Genomic DNA, 12,775 nt, shown 5'->3' on the forward strand with positions numbered 1-12,775 from the left:
AGGTTGGACAGTCGGGTGCGCAGGGGCCATGGGGCTGTCAGGATGGACTAGGGGGAATGGGACTGGGATGGAGTGTTTAGCTGATTTGCTGTTTGGAGTATGAGATAGGCGCGAGAAAAATTGCTGGAGCTTGCAAAAAGAGAGGGCAGCATGCAGTGTTTATGCAGTGTTTGAGAGTGAACGGAAGACCAGCCGCAGAAAATTGCCAACTTGGCTGCTTGTTGCAAATCGGGGTATTCAAGGCGAAAGCAACTCAAAAGCGAAGGAGACCTTTTGAGATGAACGTTTGAATGGTCATGTACAGAAGAATTCCATCTACCACGTTGCAGTCGTTTGCCCATGCATCAGTCTATAGTCTACTTCTACTCTTCCAAACACCTTTTGTCCCGTCACATCACCATGGCCCGCCTCTTTCGCACCACAAACCCTGGGTCTATTTTCAACCCCTTTCGAACGCATCAACAGTCCGTCTACCCTGATCTATCTACCTACTCAATCGCTTCTCACGGATGAACCACGCAGCCACAGCAGCGCCTGCAACGAGCGCGACTCCGAGACCAAACGCAGCCTGAGTGCCCTTGGCATAGCAGTCGCGGACGACGGCCTGCAGATGGGGGCCGAGGGTGTCGATGAAGGAGATGCTCTGGCGGACGCGCTCAGCGATACGGGTGGCATCCTCGCCGGTGCCCAGGGCCGCTGTCAAGTGTGACCGCAGCGAGTCGTTGACCAGCGTCGCCGCGATGCTGACGCCAAAGACGGAGCCCATGCTGCGGAAGAGGTACGAGCACGCCGTTGCGACGGCTTGGTCCGAGTGCGAGGCATTGGCGACTTGGGAGCGAGGTCAGTATTTGGTCTTTGTGGGAAAGAGACGAGGACTTACTTAGTGCTATCAGGGAAGTCGTCACTCCAATGCCGTTGCCTATACCGGAGATGCAGAGTCCGACCATCATTCCCGCGATCGAGCTCAAGCCGACAACGCCTGAAAAGAATAGCAAAGCGGCAGCGCCGATTGTGAGCGTCGAGTACGCGATGATGGTGATGTAGTAGTATTTGCCGGTGCGCTGCATGTAGAAGCCGCCAAACAGGCTGCCAGAGACGCCGCAGATGATGGCCGGGATGAGGCGAAGGCCCGCCTGCGTCGCCGAGTCGCCATTGACGACCTGGAAGTACAGCGGCACGTAAAACAACGCAGCCATGTATCCCCCAAAGGCGCAAAAGTTGCAGATGTAGCTGGCAAAGAGGCTGCGCTCGAAGATGATGTGCCCAGGAGCAAAGGGCTCGGCCGCAATCTTAGTTTCAACAAAGATGAATATGCAAAATAAGGGAACCGAGCATGCCAGGGAAATGATGGCCAGCTTGTTTTTCCATGAGACATTGGAGCCGCGGTCAAGGCCAAGCAGCAGCAGGAAAACGGCTGATATGAGGATGAGGGCCCCGAGGAAGTCGATGCGGCCGAGCTTGGCTTTCCAGTGCGATTCGGCGCGCTTGGGAAGCTTTAGAACGAACGAAACAGCGAGGATGGCCACAATGCAGAGAGGCGCTTGGAAGAGAAAGACCCAGCGCCATCCGATGCTGTCGGCGAGGATGCCGCCCAAAGGTGCGCCAGTTGAGGCTCCTGTGGCATAGACAATGTTGATGTAGCCTTGCCATTTGCCACGCTCGCGCAGAGTAACGATGTCAGACATCATTATCGACACAACAGTCGTCATGCCGCCACCGCCTATGCCGGCAAAGGCGCGGGCGATGACCAACTCGTTCAAGGAGCGGGCAAGACCACACCAGAGACAGCCAATGCCAAAAATGATGTAGGCAAAAAGAAGACATGACTTGCGGCCGAAGATGTCGGACAGTTTCCCATAGAGAGGCTGGAAGGAGGTCAGGGTGAGGAAATATCTGTACCGTGTTAGCAGCGTGCCAATCTTAGCTTTGTTTTTGACCTACGCTGTAGCTATCCACGAAGTATTATTCAGAGCGCCCAGGTCCGATCCAATGCGGCCATAACTCGACACGATGATGGTCTGGTCCGCCGCAGAAAGGAAAATCTACCTGATGGTTAGATTCTTCCACGCGCTTCACATTGAGATTCCAAACTCACTCCTACAGCCACAGCGGGCAGGATGTACTTTAGCCTCTTCTTTACATCGGGCAGTCCTTCGTAATGTTTGGATGTTCCCCCATGGCTCTCATTGCTTATCTGCCTCTCCAGGTCCGCCTCTTGCTCGTCCCGAGGTATTGTCTCCCCTTCACCTTCGCGACTCTCAATCGTGCCAGCCCGCGAGTCAATCGGCCGCGGCGGCACATATCTCAGCCCATCCGAGTTGTAGAGCAATGGTGAGTCCTCGGTTGGTTCGACATGGTCGTTGTCGTCGTAGGTGGGGTGCGACCCGGTGGGAGGCATGATGGCGCGGCGGGATGGCGGAGCGATGCTCTATCGAGGACGGAATCGTCGTTGCTAAGGGTACTTTACGGTATCGACGAGGGCATGTATGTTCACGCCTTTCTTCAGCCGATTACGACACGGGGATCCTCTGGAGACTCTGCCTGAGGGCGCGGTAGCTGACGGAGCGGTTCGTTTGCGTCTTTATTTTGGAGACGGGCAGGCGGCGCACTGGGCGGTGTCCACAAGGCTACAAGGATGGCATCGGAGGAGACCACTGGCAAGCCCACTTCCCACGACGACGCCGCTTTTGATTAGTCGATTAATCAGTGCAATTCGGGATCAACAAGACGTGAGCCGTTGGGTTCTCGGCAGAAGTGTGGTCGCTTGCTTACCCCCCACCATCATTTGATCTGCCAGCCGCACAACATCCACAGACAAGTCTCAAAGTCCGGAGAGGTCGCACTCTCGGACCACTCGCGCATTGAATCAAGCGTTGTAGCATGGCCGTTGTCGACAAAGCAGAGACGTCCGTTGTGGCACGGAACCTGAGTCGGATTGCGTGCTGCCTCTGCCTCGGACATACCCGCACATCGGCCGGTTATCGCCTCTTCCCATGCCGCTAAGCTTATCGGGAAGGCTTCGACTTGAGCAAAAAAGATCGCACCCAACATGGCAACATGGCAAACTTCTCGGCGAACATATCGTCCATCTCAATCGTCTTTTTCCTCATCTTTTCATACTCATTTGCTCATACATTAGGCAGCGTCTTGGCAAATTTGAGACAGGAACCCAACACGTAGGCGGAAAATAGGCATCTAAGCGTCGATCCAATCGCTCGTGAGGAAGAGAAAAAATGGAGAGGAAAGAAAGGGCACGCACCCCAGAGAACTGTTCCAGGCTTGCCGTATACCGCAGTACGCCGTCGAAATGCGCAGCATCCGCCATAAATACAAAAAAGCCTCAGCCCAGCGTGGCTCTCAACCCCGACATCAAGCGGTCCTCGTGCCTTCGTTTTAGCCTGGTTGGCTGGCTTGAATAAATGAAAAAATAACTGTCCGCATCAACGCATCACAGCTTGACGCCCCAAACGCCTCTTCCGCCACTTACCCCCAGCCACTCGCCTCCTTGTTGCGTCAGTCCGCTCTGCGGTGCCCAGCTCAGATTGCCGACTTCATAGTCACACCGCCAGCTGGCTGCCGGTCCCTTGAGGTTGATGCCGCTTGGGTACTGCGAGCTAGGAGTAGTGCTCCCGTTTTGGCCACTGTCGATATTGCTGACGGCGGCGCCGTTTTGCGAATGCAAAAGGTCCCAGACGAGGACGAGGTTGTCGTCTCCACCAGAAGCCAGCATTCCCCGCCGCGTAGGTGACCACTCGATGCTGTTTACAGGTGCGTGGTGGCCACGAAGCTCAAGGAGGGCTTGCCCCGGTTGCCGCACATCTAGGATTCTGATGATTTTACTGTCGGCTGCAAAAGTGGCCAGTAGGTGCGCATCATGAGGTGAAGCTGCCAATCTCAAGAGCGGAGGTGCATATTGCATCACTTGTTGAGATTTCGTGGGGGATACTCGTCCAGGAGAAGCTGTTGACCTCGTCAGAGAAATCCCGCCATTGCAGGGTCTTTTCAGCCTACCTCTCTCTTCCTTCTTCTCAGTCGGTTCGTAGATGATCGTCGAGTGTTCTAGGCTGCGGAGGTCAAACATTCTGACGCTGCCGTCTGCTCCACAGCTGACAAAAACATCAACGCTGCCAGCGCAGAACCGCACGTCGTAGACTTCCTTGTCATGGGCAATCAATTGCGTCTTGGCTGTCAGCGTCGGAATGTCCCATATTGTGCAAGTCGTGTCGATGCTCGACGTGATGATGAGCTTCGGGGATAGCGTATTCCAGTCGAGGGAGGTGAGGGGAGCAGTGTGCTCTGGCGACTTTGAGTTGGACAGGAGCGCGAGAGGCGTCAACTTTTGGGGAGGAGGATCTCGGCTGGACATTGGGCGCGTTATGGTGTTGCTGACATTGGCCGTCGTTGACTGTGGCAGCGACCACAACCGAAGATGGTCGCCCGAGGTGGCCAGCAGGTCGGTGGATTGTTTGGACGAGGAGGGAGGTTCCCATAGTATGCGGGTAACAGGGTATGAGCACGTCGCCTCGGCCACACGCGTATACTCAAGCCCAAAGGCTGGAGCGCCCGGAGAAGTGACTTCTTGAGGTGTTATATGGGTATCAAGAATTTGAATCTAGGTCGCACAGTCAGCGCTTCTGCATGTCACGGTCTGCGGGCCGAGCTACGTCTGTGCAAGCCAAGCAAGGTATGGAAGCAAGTCTCGGGCAAGGCATGTCCATCCTCACCCGTGAAGCCCGCTCCTCAAAGCCTCATCCGGCGGCATTGCCTCGACCACGTCCTAGCCCCGAGCGCCATTGTACTCACGAAATTGTGTGGATCCTCCAGGTAGCTACCAATGGCAATCTTGCCAGCGCTGTTGGCGCCTTGTACGGGCCACTTGCACCAGTCGAAGGCGTACATGGCCCATGGCGCCAGATAGTTGCTGTTCCCGGGCGGGCGGCTGTCCAGCTCGGAGAAGAGAGAGGTACCGACGGCGCCGTCGTCGCCGACGTTTGAGTTCGCTCTGGGCCGTATGTCTGTCAGGGCGAGGGGAGAGTTGGAAGCAGCGCCGGCTTGGGGCGTCTGTGGCTGGTAATGTCTCGATGGTTGGCTTGGCGTCTGGGTGTACTTGGGGGCTTCGGGCGTCTGGGCGGTCGAGGAAAAGGGAATGTATTTTTGGTCCAGGACGGTAGGGCTCGATCGCGAGTAGCTATGTTGGGCGGAGGACGAGGACGAGTGCGAGGTATTCATGGTACTGGATCGCGTGGGTAGGGTGTACTGCTGGGCGTTTGTGTTGATCTGGGGCACGGTGGTTGGCGCGGTATAGGATGAGGAAGGGCCAGGGCGTGGCTGCGCGCCTGCTTGCAACGGCGCCGGCACTGGCACCTGTACCGGTACTGGCACCTGTTGGGTCGTGTTTGTGGGCGACTGGAAGTCGGGCATGGCGCTCCCCGGATTGGCGTACTGGTCGGGTGAGTTGTACAGCTGCTGCTGGGTCGACGACGTGTGGGGAGCAACCGTGTTCGGTATGTGCAGCTCTTCGGGCGCCGGCCTGACCATGTGGGTAGTAGCGGACGATGCTGGAGTCTGCCTCGTACGTGACGGCGCGTCGTAGGGCGAGCCTGCTCCTCGCGCACCAGCAGAGATGGTCCCGCTGATGAGGTTATGGTTTGGAAGGCCCGATGAAGAAGACGACGGTGGGGCAGTATGAAAGCCAGGGTCGTTGCCGCTGCCGGGGAGCAGAGCGTCGGTACCAGCCGTCGTGATGCCAGATGCGGCGGCGCGAAGGTTGCCATGCGGAGACCCTATGGCGCCCAGAGCCTGCGACGCCTGAAAGATTCCCGTCGCCGCGCCCTGCGATGAGCTGGCGCTGTGGTGGTGCGAGTGGAACGGCATGGGGGCCGTGGGGAACTGCGATGCGGTCGGCTTCAGGATCGAGTAGAGGTAGTGACAACGGCCCAGGAGTAGCTCCAGAAGGTATCTGGTGGCCAGAGAAGAGGGTACTCGGCGTGTAAGGTAGGGATAGTGGGATTGAGGCCACGCGCTGACTGTACAGTACGCCGGCGCAACGACCTATGAAGCAGTCAGGGCAGCGCGGGGGGCCACCGCCCTGGTGAGGTGGGTGGGTTCCTCGTTGTTCATGCCCAACCTCTCCTTGCTTTCAGCTTCAACTCGACTCGACTCGACTACCTACGGTACTTCTCAACATGACGACCCCGTCCTCCCAATCTCTGCTTTTGTTGCCGCCGCCGCCCCATCCACCCTCGTTTGCCGCTCTCAGGGCCGCCTACCACGCTCCTCTAGTCGCAGCCGTGAGAGACATCAGATCCAGCCCAGCCCTGCTCGAGGTTGCCCTGCCATGCCCACACCTCTATGGCAACGAGAAACTGCCGCGGAGCGCCCTGTATGCCGAGACACAGCGGCTGGTTTCGGGACTCTACAAGCTGATATGTGTGCTGGCGGCGCAAGAGGCTTCGGCCACGAGCGAAGCAGGCGGCCTGGACGCCCGCGTCCTGCTGCTTGCCTACCCGCGAGACGGACGGCTGGCACATGCCGTGTCGGGCGGTCGAACCGAGGATGACCACCAGGGGCCCGTCGTCAATGTTGGCACGCTTGCGCGCAGTGGTAGACCCTGGCAGACGGTTTACGCGGTGCAGACCGAGGCTGGAGAGGAGCTGTTGAAGAACTTCCAGGCGGCCGGGACGAGCACGTACAGCATTTTGAGGGTTCGCGGAGGCACCACGCAGCTCCAAGGCCAAGAAAACCCGGAGCCGAGCTCAGATGATGTGCGCAGGCACGTCGCTGTTGCGGTTGGTGGAACCTTTGATCATCTGCACATTGGTCACAAGCTGCTACTCACCATGACAGCCTTTGCGGTGGAAAGCGCCGTCAATGTGGAAGAAGACGTGCAGCGGAGCATCACAGTCGGCATAACAGGAGACGAGCTGCTCAAGAACAAAAAGCATGCCGAGTTCCTGGAGAGCTGGGAGACGCGGCAGCGGGCCGTCTACGGCTTTCTCAGCACAATATTGGAATTTGGACCTGCCGGCAGCAACTTGAAACGGACGGAGGAAGTGCACAATGCCGGGCCCAACGGACATGCAGTCAACATCACGCTGCCAGCCAAGCTGACGGTCAAGTGCGTCGAGATATGGGATGCGTTCGGGCCCACGATTACGGACGAGAGTATCACGGCCTTGGTGCTTTCGGGAGAGACGCGGTCTGGCGGCAACGCGGTGAATGACAAGCGGCGGGAGAGGGGATGGCCAGATCTGGACGTGTTTGAAGTTGACGTGTTGGATGCCGACGAGACGGAGCTCGAGACGGGACAGGCAGAGCAGCAAAAGTTCGCGAGCAAGCTGAGCAGCACGGAGCTGCGGCGGCAGCAGAGCGAGCGGGCCAGGGCCAAGCGGACAAGCAGGGTCTGATGTATCTGCCGTGTAGCTCTGCAAGCCCAGTGTGACATGACAGCTCGCGCACCTCAGGCTACGTGATGATGCTGTGAAGCAACCACCTACATGTAGAACCTGACTCGACGGGCCTGAGGTGAGACTAAAGAAAGGGCCGCTCCGGCGGGCGTCGATCTCCCTTGGGGGGGTCGATGGATGGATGGATGGACGATTGACTCCGGTCGGCGTCGGATACGGCCCTGCCTCCCTGCCTCCCTGCCTCTGGGCTCTCTCACCGCTGCCCTGCACCGCCTGCAGCGCTGTGCTGGCAACGCATCTCGCAGCGTCCCCGTCCCCTTCCCCTTCCCCGGCTCCCATGTTGCTTGCATTCTGGCGTGCTCCATGCGGAAGACTGCATCCAAAATCAATCACCTGACGAGCTGCTAGTCCTCTTACGGTCCGCCCCCCATGGCCTCATTGGTTCCGCCTTCGCATTCCCTCTCCACATACTCGCGACCTGCTCGACCTCCACCCACGATAGCGCTCGGCTGACACGTCTGCACCTCTCTCTTTATTTTTTCTACCTTCTGTTGCCTGCATCGTCCCGTCAAAGCTCTTATTATGCGCCGCCTCCGTCTTGACTCCATCTTCATCGTCTCCCGCGCCGCTCCTCTCGCTCCTCCGCCGTTGCCCGTCCAAGCCCTACCTCGTCCTCGTCCTCGTCCTCGTCCTCGTCCTCGATCGTGACTTGGCTCCTCCGATCGACTCTGATCGCCGTACCACCTTGTCGCTTGACTCGTTGATGAAAACCCCGAGCCCCGCGTGTGCTTGTCTCCGTTCCTTGTAAATCACCATGGCCTCCAGGAACCACGACTCGGCGAGCGGCCTCTTGAAACTCTCCAACGAGCTCTTACGCGACATTCTCGACCACATCGAGTCCGATCCGGACAAGCTGGTGAACTTGGACCGCCGTAACTATCTTTCCCAGGAGAGCTTCAAGCCGCCACCGTTGCCAGCACCCAATCAAGCTCAGGATATTGGCAGTTTCCGCCTGACCTGCAAACGCTTCTCAGAGCTCGGCGCAATCCATCAATTTTCCCGTGTGACGACGCGCTTCTCCAAAAAGGGCTTCCTGCGCCTGCAAAACATAAGCAGCTCTCCGCATCTGGCCAAAAATGTCAAAAAGTTCAGCTACATGGTTCCGTACTTTTACGTCGAGGGTCCGACTACTCTGCCTCTAGCGCGGGGCCGCAAAGGCTGACTTGTGGAATAGGACGGGAACGAGTGCAGCAGATTCTGCCCGCCCTCCAGGCGAGCTTGGGAACTGTGGACGTCCGGCAAATCGTGAAAAAGATCAACGAGCAGAAAGAAATTGTTACCTCGAGGGAAGACGAGAGGGTCTTGACAAATGCCCTGGCTGCCTTTACGTCACTGCAGCATGCACAACTTCTAAGAGTCCTGGACCAAGAGACGGCTGCTCTTCAGGCCTACATACGCCAACATGACGATGCTAACCAGCTGGTTGAGCTGAATTGGACCCCAGCATGCTCACACAGCGCCAAAACGCTTGGAGCAGCACTGCTAGCAGCACGCTCTCCATGCACGCGTTTCTCTTCGCCCATGTTGAGCCCGCAAAGCGCCATGGTCCTCGCGACACATCCACCAAAGACCACCCGAGCACTGGCAGAACGCCTGACCTGCCTTGAGTTGCACTTTGACGATGGTCAGGACCTGGATAACAAAATGCGAGAGCTTTCTTCGCTTTTCAAAGTCATCTTCACAGCTGCAAAGAACATGCAGGCTGTTCACATCGGATTCCCATCCCATCGGCCGCTTTCTCTGAAACTGGAGGAGATATTCCACAATGTTCGTTTTGACAAGCTACTTGCGTTTGGCATCCAGGCATGGAGGTTGGATGCGGATGAAATAATTGCATTGGCAAGACGGCACCGGGATCGACTGAAAGGCCTGCGGCTACGGGATGTCTTGTTGAAAGAGGGGAGCATGTGGAAAGACGTCTTGGCTTTTCTGCGCGAAGACATGTTCCGTCTGGATTGGGTCAGCTTGCGACGCATCGGATATGCAAAGCACTTTGATGAGCAGTGGGCAGCAGCCGGCGCAGAAGTCCCGGATGATCCGCCTGGCGGAGCCAGCGAGAGCGATGATGAAAGCGACTGGGACCCGCACGCCAATGCAGACCAAGACGATGGCTCGCTCGATTCCTTGGGCGATGACAGCTCTATTGAGTCAGAAAACGAGCTCTCGGACGACGACAACGGACCCGAAGAGGAGGGCATGGACTTTCCCATGATTTCGCCGGACACGCCGTCTAGCGTGCCGTGGTGCAACTGCGGAAGAAACGCATTTCCCGAAAACCCAGAGGCGCTCAACGACAACGGCATGTTTGTATCGAATCCACAGCGCAAGATTTGGGAGAAGTGGGTTGTCAGAAGATGCCCAGAGCATAGCGAACGATGAAGAAATCAACCGACCAAGGAACCGATGCTTGCTTTCCACCACAAGAATCGGGCCCGGTTTGTTCAGCCCATCTCACGGATTTTGGACCCTGACCTTCAATACACCACGATTCATCTCATGTACCCTCTCTGGAGTTTTTGGAGTTATCATTGGTCGGCTGCATGCACATGAGGACGCATCACACACGAGCAAATATCTACGGCGTTCAAAATCCAACATGCAGCAAACTAGTTACTGAGCATACAACGCCCATGGGCTGATGTCTTCTCATGCTAATCATTCTTGGTTTATTAAATTCTCATTCGCAGGTTGTTGGATGGAAAATGGCGACAAACAAACTGGGTAGCACATTGGCCTTGGAGAAGAGGGGCAACTGGGGGCGCCGTCTTGCGGTATCTACATATGTTTTCAACACTGCGATGCTTGCCTTGATTCACTCAGTTCCGTTTCAGCCTGCGCTGAGATGCAGACGGACATCTGTAAGTCTCGCTCAGAAGGAGTGGCATTTGAAGCAAAGTGGATAAGGCGGAGGCTGGGTATAGATGATGTGCACGAGCTCCACACTACGTAAAATAAGTAATTTATTATCTGTCATTTGAAGGATTGGAATGCTGTTGTCATTCTACTTTCCTGTGCTTAGGTCGAAAGCAACCAAGCGGAGCAAGTTGATGTAGGACAGGTAGCTCTTACGGCCCAGATGGATCATCTCCGCTCCAGGAATGCTTACGACTACATCGACGATTGTTGACATGGTAGCGACGAGAATAATGCGGAGGTTGCTGCGGGAGCTCGCGTGAGGCCTTTCCCTGCTCACATGTTCCCTGTCATCTGGGGGCCCCGGCTTCATGACGCTATCGTGCGCGCGTGGGCCAACACCTCCACACCCACCCGGACTGCCTCAACCAACCTCCCCAGTCGCTCGTGCTGAGACACGAAGCCATCTCGTGCCCCTCTGCAGCCGCTCAAGTCGCGAAACTGACAGGCAAGCATGCCCGCGTTCTCTTGAACCTCATCGCCAGCTTGCCATACCACCCTCCGCCGCGACCAGACAAGTTGTCTAACATTCAATGTCGATCTTCAGGTCGTGGTCTGCGCGCCTCGACGGCCAGTCCTCGCCATCCTCGTCCGCATCGTTCTTCCATTTCCCCAATATGTCCTCTCCTCGGGACATGGACCGCGAGCACGAGCTCCCACACTGGAGCGACTCGCCCTCGGATACGAGCATGAGCAATACTACGACAGGCATGAGCGTCAACTCGCCCGCATCACCTCCGCCGCGCCCATTCTTTCCGCCCGCCCCGATTCTCGCCAGTGTTCACGCCTCGACCGCGCGACTGAAGCAATCGCGACAACTGCCCGACGCGCTTGTGCTGCTGCGGCGCCGCGAACAACAGCTACATGACGAGCTGCAGGACTTGTTATTTGCGCAAGAGGAGGCACTGGCAGAGGCTACGGGAGGCGGGATTTCTGGAGAACCAGAGGCAGTCGACTTGAGCGGGAGTTTGACGCCGACGGTGCAAAGCTTGACCACGGCGAGTGTAAATGAAAACGGGAATGGGACACATTCTGAACGGCGGCAGTCAGCGCGAGTCAAGCTGGGCGTCAACGCCGCAAGAAAGGGAATCCGTCGGGCGATGCGCAAACTTGCGGCCGTCAAGGCCCAAGAGAGCAGGCTTCTGGACGGCGATAAGGAGGGAAGCAATGCAGTGCTGGAGCAGCTCAAGAAGTGGGACGAGCGCAAGGAAAAGCTCAACCAACAAATCCACGATATTGAGACAGGGGACCACCACTCGAAGACGGATCGACTGAGACACGAAGCAACAATGCTTGAAGGTGAGATCTCCGAGTTGGAGGAGAAGCTGCGCATCATGAAGACGCGTCACCGCGAGCTGCTGTCCGAGATCTCCGAGATCGACAATTCGGTGCAATCAAAACTCTCATCATACAAGACATCACTCTCCTTACTCGAATCCGACATCACCAATTTTCTTCGGCGCGCGCCTTCGCGAGATCGTGGTGGCGCTGGCGGACACGGAGATGCCCCCTTCTACAAGATGCCCCCTAAGCGTCGCACCCTCGAGCTGGCCAAAGATCACTATCACGACGAGCTCGAGGCAGTACAGGAGCAGCAAGCAGAGCTCGCGCGCGAGCGCAACGCCCTGGAAGAAGGCGCGGCCATCTGGAGCGACATTCTACGCGCCATTACGGCACTGGAACGGCACATTGCGTCGGCGACTGCGCATCTGGCATCGTCATCGGAAGACTCGACTGCCGAGGCCAAAGGTCTCCTGCACCACTTCGAAGACACGACGACGTTTTTGGAAGCGCAGATCGACGCGGCCGAGGAGCGCGGCTGGAAACTGCTGGTCGCGTGCGTGGGCGCCGAGCTGGCCGCGCTGCACCAGGGCCGCCGGTTCCTCGAGGACATGGTTGGCGAGGCCGAGGGCACGTCGCCAACGGTGGAGCGCGAAAAGCTGCTGGGCGACGTCGACGTCGAGTTTGCGCCGAGCAGCGGCGCGGCGAGTCCAAGGCTCCGCGATGGGTCGACTGCGGACGGCGGCGCTGCTGCGAATCGCGGCGGCGGCGCCGGCTTGTCGAGCAGTCAGCGCACCATGCTTCCGATCAGGAGTTCCAGTGGCAGCAGTCTTGCTGGTAAGAGCTCTGCTGCTCCGTCGGGCGAAAAGACTAGAGTCAAGGAGTACCAGAGTACCGATGAGGACGAGCCCGATCCCGAGCTTTTGATTTCGCATCAAGACACGGATGATGATTTGAGATAGATGATAGGGGCAGAGTGCCCTTACTCGCGACATAAAATGGCACATTGCTTAGCGAGAGTATCAGAAAGGGATTCGAGGAGACAGTCTTATCTTTCTTGTAAATACTTTTTGGCAGCGTCTTTGGTCACGGCATAATGGGTGTCAAAGGAGATG

The 12,775-nt window shown here is 57.3% G+C and overlaps 6 protein-coding genes across 6 annotated transcripts; 3 read left to right on the forward strand and 3 right to left on the reverse strand.

The window, feature by feature from the left end:
• Nucleotides 1-271: 271 nt before the first annotated feature.
• On the reverse strand, nucleotides 272-2,589 carry J3D65DRAFT_16248 (membrane transporter). The gene is made up of 4 exons (XM_066794179.1): nucleotides 2,096-2,589; nucleotides 1,942-2,042; nucleotides 881-1,893; nucleotides 272-828 (listed from the first exon to the last, which is right to left on the reverse strand). Exons 1-4 carry the CDS (start codon nucleotides 2,396-2,398, stop codon nucleotides 485-487), a joined length of 1,761 nt encoding a protein of 586 aa, XP_066659581.1. The 5' UTR covers nucleotides 2,399-2,589; the 3' UTR covers nucleotides 272-484.
• J3D65DRAFT_16349 (uncharacterized protein) lies at nucleotides 2,565-3,142 on the reverse strand. Its single transcript, XM_066794190.1, has 2 exons — nucleotides 2,773-3,142; nucleotides 2,565-2,721 (listed from the first exon to the last, which is right to left on the reverse strand). The coding sequence occupies exon 1, from the start codon at nucleotides 3,049-3,051 to the stop codon at nucleotides 2,782-2,784; it is 270 nt and encodes an 89-aa protein (XP_066659582.1). The 5' UTR covers nucleotides 3,052-3,142; the 3' UTR covers nucleotides 2,565-2,721; nucleotides 2,773-2,781.
• Nucleotides 3,143-3,319: 177 nt separating this feature from the next.
• J3D65DRAFT_16225 (WD40-repeat-containing domain protein) lies at nucleotides 3,320-6,029 on the reverse strand. Its single transcript, XM_066794177.1, has 3 exons — nucleotides 4,804-6,029; nucleotides 4,012-4,612; nucleotides 3,320-3,960 (listed from the first exon to the last, which is right to left on the reverse strand). The coding sequence occupies exons 1-3, from the start codon at nucleotides 5,872-5,874 to the stop codon at nucleotides 3,449-3,451; spliced, it is 2,184 nt and encodes a 727-aa protein (XP_066659583.1). The 5' UTR covers nucleotides 5,875-6,029; the 3' UTR covers nucleotides 3,320-3,448.
• On the forward strand, nucleotides 6,029-7,542 carry J3D65DRAFT_609307 (pantetheine-phosphate adenylyltransferase family protein-like protein). Its single transcript, XM_066798673.1, has one exon. It carries the CDS (start codon nucleotides 6,186-6,188, stop codon nucleotides 7,404-7,406), a length of 1,221 nt encoding a protein of 406 aa, XP_066659584.1. The 5' UTR covers nucleotides 6,029-6,185; the 3' UTR covers nucleotides 7,407-7,542.
• Nucleotides 7,543-7,983: 441 nt separating this feature from the next.
• J3D65DRAFT_16291 (uncharacterized protein) lies at nucleotides 7,984-9,980 on the forward strand. The gene is made up of 2 exons (XM_066794181.1): nucleotides 7,984-8,587; nucleotides 8,641-9,980. The coding sequence occupies exons 1-2, from the start codon at nucleotides 8,221-8,223 to the stop codon at nucleotides 9,843-9,845; spliced, it is 1,572 nt and encodes a 523-aa protein (XP_066659585.1). The 5' UTR covers nucleotides 7,984-8,220; the 3' UTR covers nucleotides 9,846-9,980.
• A 1,016-nt stretch (nucleotides 9,981-10,996) lies between these two features.
• On the forward strand, nucleotides 10,997-12,622 carry J3D65DRAFT_599000 (uncharacterized protein; the record flags this gene model as incomplete). Its single annotated transcript, XM_066797873.1, has 1 exon — nucleotides 10,997-12,622. One exon carries the CDS (start codon nucleotides 10,997-10,999, stop codon nucleotides 12,620-12,622), a length of 1,626 nt encoding a protein of 541 aa, XP_066659586.1.
• Between the last annotated feature and the right edge of the window lie 153 nt (nucleotides 12,623-12,775).

The sequence above is a fragment of the Phyllosticta citribraziliensis genome (assembly GCF_038025025.1).
Source record: "Phyllosticta citribraziliensis strain CPC 17464 chromosome Unknown J3D65scaffold_1, whole genome shotgun sequence".
Lineage (NCBI taxonomy): Eukaryota > Fungi > Ascomycota > Dothideomycetes > Botryosphaeriales > Phyllostictaceae > Phyllosticta > Phyllosticta citribraziliensis.

What these genes read in the sequence shown, in the direction of transcription:
- J3D65DRAFT_16291 (XM_066794181.1), top strand. Translation starts at nt 8,221, where the DNA reads ATGGCCTCCAGGAACCACGACTCGGCGAGCGGCCTCTTGAAACTCTCC. An exon ending in TCCGTACTTTTACGTCGAGG is followed by an intron (nt 8,588 to 8,640) that starts GTCCGACTACTC and finishes CTTGTGGAATAG; the next exon opens with GACGGGAACGAGTGCAGCAG.
- J3D65DRAFT_16225 (XM_066794177.1), bottom strand. Translation starts at nt 5,874, where the DNA reads ATGCCGTTCCACTCGCACCACCACAGCGCCAGCTCATCGCAGGGCGCG. An exon ending in TGGAGGATCCACACAATTTC is followed by an intron (nt 4,613 to 4,803) that starts GTGAGTACAATG and finishes TGTGCGACCTAG; the next exon opens with ATTCAAATTCTTGATACCCA. An exon ending in TGAGAAGAAGGAAGAGAGAG is followed by an intron (nt 3,961 to 4,011) that starts GTAGGCTGAAAA and finishes CGAGGTCAACAG; the next exon opens with CTTCTCCTGGACGAGTATCC.
- J3D65DRAFT_16349 (XM_066794190.1), bottom strand. Translation starts at nt 3,051, where the DNA reads ATGTTGGGTGCGATCTTTTTTGCTCAAGTCGAAGCCTTCCCGATAAGC.
- J3D65DRAFT_16248 (XM_066794179.1), bottom strand. Translation starts at nt 2,398, where the DNA reads ATGCCTCCCACCGGGTCGCACCCCACCTACGACGACAACGACCATGTC. An exon ending in TGCCCGCTGTGGCTGTAGGA is followed by an intron (nt 2,043 to 2,095) that starts GTGAGTTTGGAA and finishes ACCATCAGGTAG; the next exon opens with ATTTTCCTTTCTGCGGCGGA. An exon ending in ACTTCGTGGATAGCTACAGC is followed by an intron (nt 1,894 to 1,941) that starts GTAGGTCAAAAA and finishes AACACGGTACAG; the next exon opens with ATATTTCCTCACCCTGACCT.
- J3D65DRAFT_609307 (XM_066798673.1), top strand. Translation starts at nt 6,186, where the DNA reads ATGACGACCCCGTCCTCCCAATCTCTGCTTTTGTTGCCGCCGCCGCCC.